The sequence below is a fragment of the Phocoena sinus genome, chromosome 19, assembly GCF_008692025.1.
Source record: "Phocoena sinus isolate mPhoSin1 chromosome 19, mPhoSin1.pri, whole genome shotgun sequence".
Taxonomy (NCBI): Eukaryota; Metazoa; Chordata; class Mammalia; order Artiodactyla; family Phocoenidae; genus Phocoena; species Phocoena sinus.
In genome coordinates this window covers 2059631-2075656 of record NC_045781.1, presented here as the reverse complement: position 1 = coordinate 2075656, position 16026 = coordinate 2059631, and the positions used below count along the sequence as shown (strand labels likewise).

Here is a 16026-nt window from a genome sequence, read left to right as displayed (position 1 = left end):
TGGGCATCTTGTAGGAGTTGTCCTCTGAAGGACTAAAGTGTGGCTTCCCCTTCCCTCATCCTCCTCCCCTTCCCCTGAGCCACAATGTGGATGGGATGTGGGGGTGAGCCCTCTCCAGCCACATGGCACAGAGCACCAAGGTCAAGGTGGGAAAGGCTGCCCAACTCCACGGGGATGTAACACCCCAGCCCTGGGAGTTTTACACACAGACCACAGCTATGAGAGAGACATCAAGTTCGGTTTATTTAAGCAGCTATATTTGGGGATTTTACATCACAGTAGCCCAGCATGCATGATTCCAGGGTGCTGAGTCAAGAGCAGGAAGCAGAGGGAGCTCAGGTATTAGGAAGCAGTGACAAAGCTGAGACAGCACAGGGGACATTCACACACCTTGATTTCATGAAACTCTAACACAGGCAGAGGAACGAAGGTGCAATTTGGGTTAGGTTTCAAATGCTCAGGAGGAAATTGGGAATCAGAGTCAGGGTCATCCGGTTCCAAGTAATAGGTGAAGCAAACACTTGGCTGGAAGGAAAGAGAGCAGAGAAGAAAGAAGAGAACATTCGTGTCACAGTAATGACATTTTGGGGTCAGATCATTCTTTGTAGTCTTGGGGGGGGGGCATCCTGTACATGGCAGGATGTTGAGCATCATCTCTGGCCTCTACCACCAGGTGCCAGCAGCACCATTCCTTTAGCTGTGACAAAGAAAAATGTTCCAGACACCGAAGGTGTCCCCTGGGGGATAAACTGCCTTTGGTTGAGAATAGCTGCCTCATCCCATACTTCTGTTTTTGTGGTGGGGGAAAGGAGCACAGGACCCGAAATGAACCAATCAGAATGCTCTCTGTTTCTAGATTATTTGATTCATCTACAGTGTTGCCCCACTGATATCTCATTAGTTAGTTCCATGGGGAAAACAAAAATCAGAAGTATTCAGTGGAGAAAAGGGACAAGCATCTCAGCTGAGTGGAGCAAAATTCGTATCACCAACGATGGCAGACAGACCTAGGGTGCATCTAGATGTGATGTTCTGATAACGACAGGGCATCACTTAGGTGGTATTCCAGAGATCATAGCTTATCCTGAATGTCATTAGAGGGACAGCATAAAAAACAAACAAGGAAAGAAATGAAACAAAACAGAACCAAAAGAGCAATCAACATTGTATGAGGTGTGACTCTGGTCTTCAGACTCCTCAGGGTCATAAGAGGCAAAGAAAGACTGAGGGGATTTTCCAGCTTAAAGAGACTAAAGATACATTACTATGCAGGCTCTAACAGGAAAGGCGTTCTTGCGAGCTCTGCTCCTGCCTGTTAAGAATCCCAGAGACAGAGCACATGCCTTATTGGCCAAGGTTGAGTCAACGTGCCCTGCCGGGAACCAATCATGGGGAACCTTGGCATTGCCGGCTCTGATTGGTCAGGGGCATACCTGGAGCTGGTCTGAGGATGGGATCAGATCCATCCAAGGTGCATAGAGACAGGTGGTCCCCCAAGAAAAATCAAAGGTGTTAGCAGAAGAAGGAGGAATGGTATCCAGGTGGACAAATTCATAGCAGCCTGCCTCAGCAGGGATCGTTCCCTAATTCATTCCTCCATTTAATCAGCCCACCTGTGTACAGTGCCTACCGCTGGTTACATCTGTTCTATGCACAGGGATATGTCATTGAACAACAGAGCAGGGTCCTGCCCCCCACCCTCACAGAACTACTCTAGTAGTGAAGACAGATGATGAACACACAGATAGAAGGTATTCTCTCAGGTAGCAATAATTACTCTGAAAAAAATTCAGCAAGACAGGGGGTTAGGTCCAGATGGGGAGGAAGTGTCCAAGGGAGGCTTCATGGAGGAGGTGACATTGGAGAAGAGGCAGGAATTAGGAAAGAGAAGGAGGCAGGAATGAAGGCAGCATCCTCAAGGAAAACCATCCCCCAGAGTATGGGGCCACATCCCTGGGGGCACAGGGGCACCCAGCCACCCAAGGGTCTCTGCTGGGCAGAGAGGCTGGCAGATATGCCTGAGCTCTCAGAATCCAGGGGCTTCTGATGGAAGGGAGGAAACAGGCAGGCTTACCATGGGGCAGATCGGCAGAACTCTGAATGACAGTCTTCCCTTCATTCCAGTGGACTTCTTTCGTGGTTCATCAGGGTTCTCAGAAAGCAGGGCTGAGAGAGGAGGAAAGACTCATGAGGCCATTTTGCCCTCTGAGGCTTGAGAAACCCAATAATAATAACTTCATCATAAAATCATTGACAAGAACTAATATGTGTTAAGTACTTGCTATGTGTCAGGCACTCTTTTAAGTAATAACTTAATAACTCTGAGATGGCTACTATCATCCCACTTTAGAGATGAGGAAACCAAGGCACAGAGGTTAGGACACTTGCTGGAGGTTGCACAGCAGCGCCTGCAGACATGCATTAAATTGAATCCCGAAGGCCCACAGGGAACAGAGAGGGAATGTCAGTGAGTGAAGGGGCTGGGGTAAGACAACAGGGTCTCTGGAGATGGTGGCACCCTGGGGAGCCCGTGTCCAGGAGGAAGGGACAGCTGATATGCAGCTGCCTGTGGGGATGCCTCTCCAGAAAATTGTCTAGTTTCCCCACAGAAGACAGATGTCTTGATTTAGAGTGAAATCCCCTGATATTTCAAAGCTACCAACAAATCCAGATATTTTCTTAGAAACTCCTACACTCCTGCTGGGAATGGAAATCCGCCTCTCTACCGAGGACCATTCAGTCAAACTCACCAAATTACAAATGCACATCCTCCTTTGATGCAGCCATTCCCCCTTTTAAACATATTGTCCAGGGTGTACTCCCCTGTGTGCCATATGACCCAACTATAATCTTATCTCTACTTGCATTTATTGTCTTCCTCAAAGACTGGGAATAACCCACATGGCCACCTGCAGGAACCAGGTTAAATAAACTACAGTACAGGACAGACAGACCATGGAATGCCAGACAGCTGGAACACAAACTTGTCATCTTGTGGGGAAGAGTCCCCAAGATGGACAGGGGACACAGAGCTTAAGGTCAAAGACCCCGAGGCCAAACGCTTCAAATCCCAGCATGAGCTAATCATTCATCCCTGTCACCCCTCAGATTTCCCATCTGCAAAATGGGGCAATCACTGTCCTTCCCTCACAGAGTTGTGAAGCATGAGTGATTGGGTGCTTGGAAAGCACTGTGACTGGGACTGGAAGATACCAAGTGTCAGATCAGAATTAAATGAAAGAAGACAAAATAGGAACCGGCAGTGGCATATAGAGTACACACAGTACATCAGACACAAATACATAGTAACAGATACACATCCTTGTCTGTATGAGTGAGCATAGAACATTCTGGAAGATTGGACAAGAAGCTGGAAAGTAGCTACCTCTGGTAAGGGAGTATGTAGCTAAAAAAGTGGCCTGTATCTTGTTTTGTATGATGGTTACACACAGCTATAGATGTGATGAAACACAAGTAAAAACACACATGGATTGTGCGAATATCCATGGGCTAGTTTTGATGTTGTAGTATCATCATATAAAATAAAGATACTGGGCGAAATGGGATGAAGTGTCCATGGAACTTCTATGTACTATTATGGCAACTTCTTGTGAATATAAAATTATCGCAAAGTAAGACGTTTCAGAAAGGAAGCATCACAACAGACCCAGAATCCCTCACTCATGAGACCAAGCCACCAGCAGGGTCCACAACCTACCCCACTCTTGCCCATCCCCTCAGCTAAATCCTTGGGTCAGGCCTCCATCATATCCCAAACAAATGACCTCGTAGCCCCTAGACCTGGCAACTGGATGCAGGGGCAGTCCAGGCAGGTGACCAGATCACAGAAAGGAGCCCAGATTGATTCCAGCTCCCAGAAGACCCAAGAGACACCCCTGCAGGCTCTGAACAGGGGAGAGACAAGACCCACTGACATGAGGGGATGTCGGGGATGTTCCATCCTGGATGCCCCTCAGGGCCCTCCCTTCCCAGGAAGAGCCAGTGGGAGATATTTGGGGTTGGGATCAGTCTTCAGGGTCAACCCTTCCTCATCAGGTCTCCCCGAGGGGCCCTCCCCACTGCCACCTGCGCACAGTTTTCCACCCCATGTGTGTCTCACCTCCTTTCTCCGGCGGCTTGGTCTGCACCGCCTCCGTTTCCTGGCCCTCGATGGTGCTGAGAGGTAGCATCGTGACACCACAGGTGTTCCCTATGGACAGGAGACCAGAGCAGTCAGTGCCTGGGCTGGGCACCCAGATGGCCCGGGTGTGAACCCCAGCACTGCTCTCAGGTGTCGGATGGACTCAGACAGCTTTATCTCCTCCCCAAGTCTCCAGGTCCCCAACATCCAAGGGGAAGTGTTGGCAATGCCTGCCTCTAGTGTTCTTCCAAGGCCCAGTGCGTGATCTGGGGAGAGCATATGGCATGACGCCTGGCAAGGGCAAGGGCAGGGATCATGGGTCTGGTGTTTATGCCCCTTTAAGAAGAAGGAGAAATATCTTGACACAAAAAGCTGGGACCCTGAAGGTGAATAACAGTTAACTGGATATCAAAAGGGCCTGTGGTGTCTGGCATGTGGCAGGCACTAAATAAGTGCGCTCACGGTTAGCATTCCCAGTGCTGTATTTCAGGGCTGTCCTAAAGCTACATTGCAGCTTGACCAAATGGTTCAGACCAGGACCTCACTTCCCTGGCCTTGGGACCCCTTCTGGTACAGGATGCTTATGTGATTACCTCTCAGGACGGCTGTAAAGATGAGGGGACCGGTCCACAGACACCTCACCACAGCCCTTTGGGAGGGGCCAGCACTGCAGCAAGGGTGCCTAGCAGCAGGCTCAGCTGTGGGGTCCTGGGACCCCGCCTCCACTCCAGCTTTACCCTGGGCAGGGCTTGGACCAGTGTGTCTGGAAGGGGTGGGCTGGGGGGGTTCCAGGCTGCCAGTCACTTGTCAAGAGATCTCAAGGATTAAGTTTGCCAGATATAACAAAAAGACATTACAACAAATACACAGCAAACTGAGATTTGAATTTTAGATACACAAATCATTTTTTAGTATAGCATATCCGAACACTGCCTGGGGCATGTCTACATAAAAAGTCATCTTTTATTTAGTTTTCTAAATTATGTTGAAGTATAGGCAAGTCCCATGAAATATTTGGAACATACTTATACTAAAAGGTAATTCATTATTTGTCTTAAATTCAAATTGAAGTAAGCACCCTGTATTTTACCTGGCAAGCCCCGATTCAGGGGTTTTTTAACCTCTTGTGCTGTCAGCTTTCCCGTCCATGAAAATGAGGAAAATAAATGATTAAACATGAGGATTAAATATGATTAAATACACACACACACACTCAGAACACACTATCTGGTAACTTAGAGTCAAACCTCTTCTTTGAAGCCTTTTTAAGATGCTTAAGAGCCATCACAGACTGTCACACATAATCGTGCAAATTTAAGTGCATCATAGAGTGGGACCAGCCGGCCAGGTACTCACACACAGAAACGCACGTTTTCAGATGAACACTGAGGAAACCAGGGCATAACGACACACCGACATCTGCAGACACACTCCAGGGAAATCTGAGACCCCCACTACTCAAGCAGGCAGACCTGCTTGTCAGTACTGAACGCCCCATTCACAGGCAATCCTGCACACGCGCGCACACACACACACACACTCACACACTCACACTCGGGACACACAAAACTGCAGATGCACCAGCTGAAATTACACATCACCCTCCCACACAATTTCCCTCTGGCTGACACCCAGGGCCCATCTCCCGAGGCTGCCCCTCAAAGATGCGCGCCCCAAACAGGCTCCCTGCCCCCACCCGCAGCACGCAGGCGCACAGAGGCGCCGGAGGCTCAAAAGCTGTTTTCCAAGCGCGCTTCTCTGCGAACCTTGTTATTCGTTCTTAGTGAACCCCCAAACCTTTCCGGAGGAACTCCCCGCTCCTCCTCTAAAACTGCTCTATGGGCTCCCCCCAAAGTCATGTTCCTATATTTTTATTCGGCCAGTGAGATAACCGAACCCCTGACACCTAACTGGCCTCTTAGGTGTGAGACCAGCCCCCATACCTCCCGCCTCCTCCATCCAACTACAGAGTCCCCCGTCTGCCCGTCCTACCCCCTAAAACCTCAGGACCAGGACCCGGGCTCCTCCTCCACCTGTCCTGGACGGAGTCCCCGCCACCCCTACTACTGACACCCCAGCCTCCTCTGTCCCCTCCACTCTTCCCTCCTCCCAGGGGCCAGAGAAATCCTCGGACCTGGAGTCGCCCCGCGGCTCACGAGGACCTGAGCATCCCGACCGCCCTCAGGGGAGACGCGGGCTCCTCAAGGGGCCCCACCGCGGGCACCATCGGGTCTCAGGGGCTCCTAGGCAGCAGCTCCTGAGCCCTATTGCCCCGAACGCACCGGCGCATCCTGGCCAGGCGGCCCCGCCCTCCCCGCAGGGACCCCGCAGCGCCATCCGGCCGCCCCCTCTCCCCTCCCCCCCGACCCCGGCCCGCGCTGCGCCCCCGCCCGGATGGCGCAAACCCTTTACAGCTGCGGCCTCGGGACTGACCTCCGGACCCGGCTTCTGGCTGGGCCGCTGGGCAGGAGCGGGCGGGCTTGCTCAGCGCTTGTTCTTGGCGCCCGGGTAGCGCTGGCTCCGAAGATGTCCAGGGAATCTGTGGACAAACTCGCAGGAATGAACAGAGCTGAGTGTCTCAGCGTCACGCAAAGCACTCCCCCATCCCGGGCCCCAAACAGAAGTCAGGTGGTTAAAACAGTCTCTGACACCAGCACAGGTGTCTGAGTGTTGGCTGCAATTTTAGTTTTAGGGAGGAGGGTCGGGGGCCTCATTCGTTAGAGGAACCAGTTAAGGAGGTCGCCATGGGCAGGTTTTAACAGAATGAGAATCAGTTATGCAGGTAATAAGGGTAAGTACTGTTTCTAAACTTCTTATTTGAATATGAGGAAATATATGCCGCACACACCTAGAAAGACATGTACGTAGCATGTACACTGGACCCAAACACAAAATATCTTTTATATACTGTATTACACTCACAGTAGTTCAAGAGTTTCCCTCCTTTTTCTAAACATTCTCACACTTTCACCCGTATTGACTTCAGTCTGGCATCTATTCAAAGCCAGATCAGTCACCTTTGTTGTCAAGGATGTCATGGGGAATAGTTTACCCTATCTGGACCATACAGGCTGTGTCACAGCTACTGGACTTTGCAGGAAAGCAGCCCAGACCCTACCTAAGGATGGACGTGGCTGTGCTAATGAGCCCTTATTTACACTACAGGCTGCGGCTGGATGGCCAGAGTCTGCCCACTCCTGACCTAGACAATTTTCTGTGCCAGCTCCTTCAGTAGATGAAGCCAAGCTGCTCTCTGGCAAAAGGGCAGTTTGAGCAGAAATGTGAACAGATACACTTTGTTGTTTTTCTTTTAAAAAAGAAATACTTTATGAAGATATGGGTCCTGAGAATGAAAAGAGTGTAATATAAAAACAGCCATTGCGTCTTGATTATGTACAAAATTTGAAATAACAACCTTAAGAAAGCTCTCATGAGCCTTGGGTTTCTCTCCTATACATTGGGGATCATATTAGTTCCTATTTCTTGGACTCTGGTGAAGGTTACACGAGATCATTAAAGTGTTCAGCTCCATACCTGACAGGTGGAAAGTGCCCAGGAAATGTTAGCATTTATCCAACATTATCAGCAACCGACTGGTTAATCTGCCCCAGGCAGAGGGGGGTGTCCTGCGGGCAGGGCACTGGCCACCCTGAGACTCAAACTGCCCAGAGGACCGTGCATGGAGCCAGGAGTCTCCAAGAGCCATTGATAAGATGCTCCATCTGGCTGTGCTTCTTCAGTGTCTCACAGCACCAAGCCCACAGCCTCACTTTCTGGGGGCTATGCTCTGTGATAATTCTGATAGCCTACGAGATCTAACCCAGTCCTGAGACAGACCCTTCTGTGACCATAGAAACATTCTGTACCTGCACTATCCAGTGCGGTAGGTACTGGCCACATCTGGCCACAGAAACCTGCCCTGAGCGGCTGAGAAACCGTGTTTTGAATTTTTTTAAGATTGATTCATTTACATTGAAGTAGCCTAATGCAGTTAGTTGGTGATTACTGTGTTGCAGAGAAAATTATACCTGAATTCCTTCTCACATGCAACACCTCGTGTGCATCTAGATGTGATGTCCTGAGAAGGACAGGGCATCGCTTAGGTGGTATTGAAGAGATCATAGCTTACCCTGAATCTCATTAGGGGGAATGGGTCAAAACAACAACAAAAACAACAAAATAAAAAGCCATCAATATGGGGCAGGGTGTGACTCTGGTCTTCAAAATCGTCAATGTTGTAAGAGGCAAAGAAGGGCTGAGAGGCTTTTCCAGCTTAAGGAGACTAAAGATACATTACTAAGAAGCCTAGATGAGACCTTGTGTAAGAGGAAAAAGAACGTCAAAAAGACATTAGGTATTAAACTAACACACCAGGAATATGGACGTTAGATTAGATGAAAGAGCATGTAAGAGTTAAAAGCCCAAATGTTACAACAGTCTCACACTTACCAAAGAGAATATTCTATTTCTAAGGCCATACACACTGAGGGATACATATGTATATTATATATAATGTATATGTATATTATATATATATGAGAAAACATGCAAATAGAAAAAGTGTTAACAATTGGTGAATCTGGATGATCTTTGTACTGCTTTGCAAAATCTGTGACTCTTACATTTTTTTTCTAATAAGATTTCTAGAGAGTCCTCCCTGGGACTGCTGCAGGCACTAACAGGAAACGTGTTCTTGCGAGCATCCTCACCCTGTGCCTCCCCTGACCTCTCCCCGTGGCCCCCATGGTTCCCCATCAGGGCTGCTCCAAACTCCCCTCCCACCTGTTAAGAATCCCAGAGACAGAGCAGATGCCTCATTGGCTAAGGTTGAGTCACCTGCTCAGCCTGGAATCAATCATAGGGAACCTTGGCATTGCTGGCTCTGACTGGTCAGGGGCATACCTGGAGCTGGTCTGAGGATGGGATCAGATCCATCCATAGTGCATGGAGACAGGTGGTCCCCCAAGAAAAATCAAGGGTGTTAGTAGGAGAAGGAGGAATGGTGTCCAGGTGGACAAAACCACAGCTGCCTACGCAGGAGGGACCCTTACGTAATTCATTCCCTCACTTAATCAGCCCATGTGTATACAGTGCCTAACGCTGGTTACATCTGTTCTACACACAGGGGTATGTCATGGAGGAACAGAGGAGGTTCCTGCCCCCAAGCACTACTCTAGTAGGGAAAACAGATGATGAACACACAGATACAAGGTATGCTCTCAGGTAGCAATAATTACTCTGAAAAAACTTCAGCAAGGCAAGGGGGTTGGAGAGAAATGGAGAAAATGTGAGCAAGGGAGGCTTCACGGAGGAGGTGACATTGGAGCAGAGGCAGGAATTAGCAAAGAAAAGAAGGCAGGAAAGAGGGCAGCATCTTCAAGGAAAACTATCCCCCACAAGATGGGGCCACAACCGGAATGAGAGATGGACAAAGGGGCACCCAGCCACCCAAGGGTCTCTGCTGGGCAGAGGTGGTGGTGGAAGTACCTGACTTCTCAGAACCCAGGGGCCTCTGGCCAAAGGGAGGAAACAAGCAGACTTACCACAGGACAGAACGGCAGGACTCTGAATAACATCGTTCCCTTCATTCTGATGGGCTTCTTTGGTGGATCATCAGGGTTCTCAGAAAGCAGGACTGAGGGAGGAGGAAAGAGGCATGAGGCCATCTTGCCCTCAGAGGCTTGAGAAACTCAATAATAATAAAATCTTCATCATGAAACCACTGACAAGAGCTAATATATGTGGAGTACTTGCTTTGTGCCAGGCATGTATTTAAGTATTTTACATGTATTATCTTTTTTGGTTCTTCATAATAACTCTCTGAAATGGCTACTCTCATCATCCCACTTTAGAGATGAGGAAACCAAGGCACAGAGAGGTTAGAACACTTGCTGGAGGTTGCACAGCAGCACCTGCAGACATGCCTTAAATTGCATCCTGAAGACCCACAGGGAACAGACTGGGAATGTCAGTGAGTGAAGGGGCTGGGGTAAGACAACAGGGGTGTCCAGGCCACAGAAAGGAGCCCAAATTCATTCAGCTCTCAAGAGATCTCTGAAGGGTCTGAGCAGGCCAGTGACAGGACCTACTGACATGAGGTGATGTCTGGTGGTTCCATCCTGGGAGCCCCTCAGGACACTCCTTTCCCAGGAAGAGCCAGTGGGAGATATTTGGGGTTGGGATCAGTCTTCAGGGTCAATACTTCCCCATTAGCCTTACCCTGGAGACCCTCCCCACTGCCACCTGCGCACAGTTTTCCACCCCACGTGTGTCTCACCTCCTTTCTCTGGCGGCTTGGTCTGCACCGCCTCCGTTTCCTGGCCCTCGATGGTGCTGAGAGGTAGCATCGTGACACCACAGGTGTTCCCTATGGACAGGAGACCAGAGCAGTCAGTGTCTGGGTTGGGGACCCAGATGGCCTGGGTGTGAACCCCAGCACCGCTCTCAGATGTCAGGTGGACTCAGACAGCTTCATCCCCTCCCCAAGTCTCCAGGTCCCCAACATCCAAGGGGAAGTGTTGGCAATGCCTCCCTCTAGTGTTCTTCCAAGGTCCAGTGTGTGATGTGGGGAGAGCGATTGCCATGGCACCTGGCAAGGGCAAGGGCAGGGCTCATGGGTGTGGGGTTTATGACCATTTAAACAATGAAGAAATATTACCTTTTTAAAAAATCTTTTTATTTTATATTGGAGTATAGCCGGTTAACAATGTGACAGTTTCAGGTGCACTGCAAAGCGACTCAGCCCTACATATACACGTATCCATTCTCCCCCAGACTCCCCTCCCAGCCAGGCTGCCACACAACATTGAGCAGAGTTCCCTGTGATATACAGTAGGTCCTTGTTTGTTATCCATTTTAAATATGGCAGTGTGTACATATCAATCCCAAACTCACCAACTATCCCTTCCCCACTGGTAACCGTAAGTTCATTCTCTAAGTCTGTGAGTCTGTCTCTGTTTTGTAAATAAGTAAAAATGAAAAAATATTATGCCACAAAAAGCTGGGACCCTGAAGGTGAATGTCAGTTAACTGAGTATCAAAAGGGCCTCTGGTGTCTGGCATACAGCAGACACTCAAAAGGTGCACCTCATGGCCATCATTCCTAGTGCGATATTTCAGCCCTGTCCTAAGGCTACAAGGCAGCTTGACCAAATGGTTCAGACCAGGACCTTGCTTCCCTGGACTCAGGGGCCCCATTCTGGTACAGGAGGCTTAAGTCTTAAGTCTTAAGACTGCCTCTCACGACTGCTGTGAAGACGAGGGGGCCGGTCCACAGACCCCTCACCACAGCCCCTGGGGAGCGGCCAGCACTGCAGCGAGGGTGCCTAGCAGCAGGCTCAGCAGTGGGGTCCTGGGGCCCCGCCTCCACCCTAGCCTTACTTTGGGCAGTACTTTGTGCAGTGTGTCTGGAGGGTGCACTGGGGGGTTCCAGGCTTCCAGTCACGAGCTGAGAGACCTCAAGGATCAAGCTCGCCAGATTTAATAACAACAAGATTACAAGAAATACACAGCAAACTGAGATTTGAATTTGAGATACACAAATCATTTTTTACAATAAGGATGTTCAAACACTGCATGGGTCATGTCTGCATAAAAATCATTTTTTATTTATTTTGTTAAATTATGTTTAAGTATAGGTAAGTCCCATGAAATATTCAGGACATATTTATACTAAAAGGTAATTCATTATTTATCTGAAATTCAAATTTAAGCAGGTGTCCTGTATTTTACCTGCAATCCCTGATTCAGGGGTTATTTTACCGCTTGCGCTGTCATGAAAATGAGGACTATAAATATAAGCCTGAGGATACAATATGATTAAATACACACACACACTCAGAACACACTGTCTGGTAACTTAGAGTCAAACCTCTCCCTCTAAGCCTTTTTAAAGAATAAGACCCATCACAGACCCTCACACATAATCGTGCAAATACAAGGTGCGTCAAAGAGCGGGAACACCCGGCCAGATAGACACACACACAATTGTTAGAGACATACATTTTCAGAAGAACACTGGGGAAACCAGGGCATGACGACACAAGCACACCTGCAGACACACTCCAGGGAAACTCAGAGACCCCCGCCACTCAGGTGGGCAGGCGTGCTTGTCAGTACTGAATGCCCTCCTCACAGGCAGTCCTGGACATGCACACACACACACACACACACACACTCGGGGCACACACAACTGCAGATGCAGAAGCTGAAATTACACATCACCCTCTCCAACAAAATTCCCCTCTGGCTGACACCCAGGGCCCATCCCCAGTTTCACCCAGGACCCATGCCCCCGAGGCTGCCCCTCAAAGATGCGCGCCCCAAACAGGCTCCCTGCCCCCACCCGCAGCACGCAGGCGCACAGAGGCGCTGGCGGCTCAAAAGCTGTTTTCCAAAGGCCCTTCTCATCTGCAAACCTCTTGTGCGTCTCAGCGAACCCCCAAACACAACCGGAGGGGCTCCCCGCTCCTCATCCCTCAAACTACCCTCTGGACTCCCTGCAGTATCATTTTCCGATTTTCTACTTGGCCAGTTCGCTACCTGACCCCCGATACCCGACCGGCCTCTCTGGTGTGCAGAGCAAACCTGTTCCTCCCGCCTCGTCCATCCAACTACAGAGTCCTCCGTCTGCCCGTCCTGCCCTCTAAAACCTCAGCACCAGGACCCGGGCTCCTTCTCCACTTGTCCTGGACGGAGTCCCCGCCACCCCTACTACTGACACCCCAGCCTCCTCTGTCCCCTCCAGTCTCCTCTCCAGTTAGTGGCCAGAGAAATCCTCGGACCTGGAGTCGCCCCGCGGCTCACGGGGACCTGAGCATCCCGACCGCCCTCAGGGGAGACGCGGGCTCCTCAAGGGGCCCCACCGCGGGCACCACCGGGTCTCAGGGGCTCCTAGGCAGCAGCTCCTGCACCCCACTCCCCAGAATTCACCCGCGCATCCTGCCTGGGAGCGCCGCCCTCCCCGCGGAGACCCCGCGGCGCCATCCCGCCGCCCCCCGCCCCGCGCTGCGACCCCGCCGCATGGCGCAGACCCTTCAGAGCTGCAGCCGCGGGACTGACCTCCGGACCCGGCTTCTGGCTGGGCCGCTGGGCAGGAGCGGGCAGGCTTGCTCAGTGCTTGTCCTTGGCGCCCGCGCAGAGCTGGCTCCGGAGATGCCCGGGGACGCGGTGGACAAACTCGCGCGAATGAACAGGGCTGAGCTGCTCAGCGACACGCACACCCCCCAACCCCCGCCCGCAAACACAAGTCAGGTGGTTAAAACTGTCTCTGACACCAGCACAGGCGCCAGCGTGTTCGCTGCGATTCCGTTAATAGTGGGGAGGGTCGGGGGCCTCTTCGTCCTCGTTCGTTAGGGAAAGCAATTTAGAAGGTCGCCCTGGGCAGGGTTTTAGTGGTTGAGAATTACTTGTGCAGGAAATAAGAGTACGTAGTATTTCTAAACTTGTTCTTCGAATATGAACAAACACACACCACACACGGAGGAACACATGTATGCAGCCTGTGCCCTGGACTCAAACACGAAATATCTTTTACACTGTGCATCACAGTCCCAATAGTTCACCATTTTCCCTCCTTTTTCTAACCATTCTCACACCTCCACCCGTATTGATTTCAGTTTGGCATCTATACGAAGCAAGGTCAGTCACCTTTCTTGTCAAGGATGTCATGGCAAATACTTTAGAATTCTGGGCCATCGGGTCTGTGTAGCAGCTACTCCACTTTGCATGAAAGCAGCCCAGACGTTAGGTAAGGAATGGGTGTACTTGTGGCAACAGCCCTTATTTACACAACAGGCTGCGGGCTGGATGACCAGAGTCTGCCCATCCCTGACCTAGAGAATTTTCTGTACCAGACCCTGCAGTAGATAAAGCCAAGCTGCTCTCTGGCAAAAGGGCAGTTTGAGCAGAAAACTGAACGGGCATGTCTTTAAAAAAAAAGAAATATTTTATGAAAATAATATTGAAAAAATATTGTAATATTGAATCCTGTGAATTGAAAGAGCGTAGTATACAAATAGGCACATAGTCTTGAATTTGGTAGAAAATTTTAAACGATAGTGTTTTGAAAAAGCTCATGAGAGCCTCGCTTTTATCTCCTATAAAATGGGGATCATATTAGTTCCTATTTCCTAGGACTCTGGTGAAGGGTAAATGAGATCATCTAGGTAAAGTGCTCAGCACCACACCTGGCAGGTGGGAAATGCCCAGGAAATGTTAGCATTTATCTACATTATCAGTAACCGACTGGTTAATCTGCCCCAGGCAGAGGGGTTGTCCTGCGGGCAGGGCACTGGCCACCCTGAGACTCAAACTGCCCAGAGGACCGTGCATGGAGCCAGGAGTCTCCAAGAGCCACTGATAAGATGCTCTGTCTGGCTGTGCTTCTTCAGTCTCTCACAGCACCAAGCCCACATCTTCACTTTCTGGGGGATACAGTTTGTGATAATTCTGATAGCCTACGAGATCTAAAGCAGTCCTGAGACAGACCCTTCTGTGCCCATGGAAATGTTCTGTAACTGCAGTGTCCGGTATGGTAGCCCCTGAGCACATTTGGCCACTGAAACTTGCCTGGAGAAGCTGAGAAACTCTGTTCCGAATTTTATTTATGTTTGACTCCTTTACGTTGAAGTAGCCATATGAAGTTCATGATTACTTTGCTGTGGGCAAGAAAATTAAAATGAATTCCTTCTCAAATGCAGTTTCCCATAGTATCGCTATTGACATTTGGGGCCAGAACATTCCTTGTGCAGGGGCTGTGCCTGTGCATTGGGGGAGGTGTAGAGGAACCTTGGCCCCTGCCCATTAGAGCCTAGTAGCACCACCACGTTGGACCAACCATAATATCCCTACATTGTGGAGAAGTTCCAGGAGGGGCAGTGGAGTATCACCCCAAATGAGAACGTCTGATCTACCAGAAAACTTCTGAGGAGAAATGAAGGAAAATTCCACCCACAGAGGTTCCCTCATTTTACCTGCACTGGGGGGGGGTTCGCATGCATTCCAGCTAAAGGCGCTTTCACACTGGGAGAGTTTACAGTCTTTTCCAACATGAGTTTTCTGGTGGTGCGTCAGGGAGGAGACCTGCCCGAAGGACCCCACCTTTGGTGCATGCACACGGCTTCCCTGCCGTGTGGAATTTCCCGTGATTATTAGGAGTTGGGTCTTCGGGGAAAGCTTTCCTACACTCAGGACACCTGTAGCGTTTCTATCTGGGAAGCATTCTCTGATGACTCTGAACACTTGGCATACACAGGAAGTCTTTCCTCATCCCTCACACTGATAACATATCCTCCCAGAGACTTCTGACGCTTGAGAAGGGCCACCTGGCAGGTGGAGGCTCTCTCACATTCCTGGCTTCCCTCCCAGGTGCCTGGCTGGTGAATCCTCTTGTGTTCTGACAGGTGGGAGCCGATGCAACTTGGGGATATGATCACAATCCTGCATTGTGGTAGGTTGCAAACATGGCCCCAGTTTTTTTACCCTCCCCCATGTCCAAACCTGTTGCCCCCTAAGTGCGTAGTGCCCTCCTCTTCTGAATTTGCACTTGGCCATGGAATTGCTTTGGACAAAGGGATGCTGGCAAAATGTGATTCAAGCAGAAGCTTGAAAAGTACTTGTGAAATTGGTATTTGTTTCTCTCTTGCGTCTTTACCCCTGCCATGAGGATGAACATGACCAGGCAAGCCTGCTGGAGGATGAAAGATACTTGGAGCAGGGCCAGGTCTCCCGGTGCCCCAAGAGAAGCCAGCCTGGGTGAGCTGAGGACCAGCATCCACCAGGCACCTGGAGGAGCCCAGAAACCTCAGCAGAGACACCCTCCACGACCCCTTGTGGCTTTGCTCCTGAAGTTTGCCAACTAAAGGATGCTGCCCACCATTCCGTAC

The 16026-nt window shown here is 50.1% G+C and overlaps 1 protein-coding gene across 1 annotated transcript; it reads right to left on the bottom strand.

The window, feature by feature from the left end:
- Positions 1–290: 290 nt before the first annotated feature.
- On the bottom strand, positions 291–13303 carry LOC116743723. Its single transcript, XM_032612601.1, has 7 exons — positions 13202–13303; positions 10419–10508; positions 9685–9776; positions 6575–6680; positions 4121–4210; positions 2075–2166; positions 291–525 (listed from the first exon to the last, which is right to left on the bottom strand). Exons 2-7 carry the CDS (start codon positions 10486–10488, stop codon positions 343–345), a joined length of 633 nt encoding a protein of 210 aa, XP_032468492.1. The 5' UTR covers positions 10489–10508; positions 13202–13303; the 3' UTR covers positions 291–342.
- Between the last annotated feature and the right edge of the window lie 2723 nt (positions 13304–16026).

Excerpts from the sequence above, each read along its gene's own strand:
- LOC116743723 (XM_032612601.1), bottom strand. The coding sequence starts at position 10,488 with ATGCTACCTCTCAGCACCATCGAGGGCCAGGAAACGGAGGCGGTGCAG. Across the intron at positions 4,211-6,574 it reads GCCAGAAGCCGGGTCCGGAG|GGAACACCTGTGGTGTCACG; the intron begins GTCAGTCCCGAG and ends TCCTGTCCATAG. Across the intron at positions 526-2,074 it reads TTCTGCCGATCTGCCCCATG|CCAAGTGTTTGCTTCACCTA; the intron begins GTAAGCCTGCCT and ends CTTTCCTTCCAG.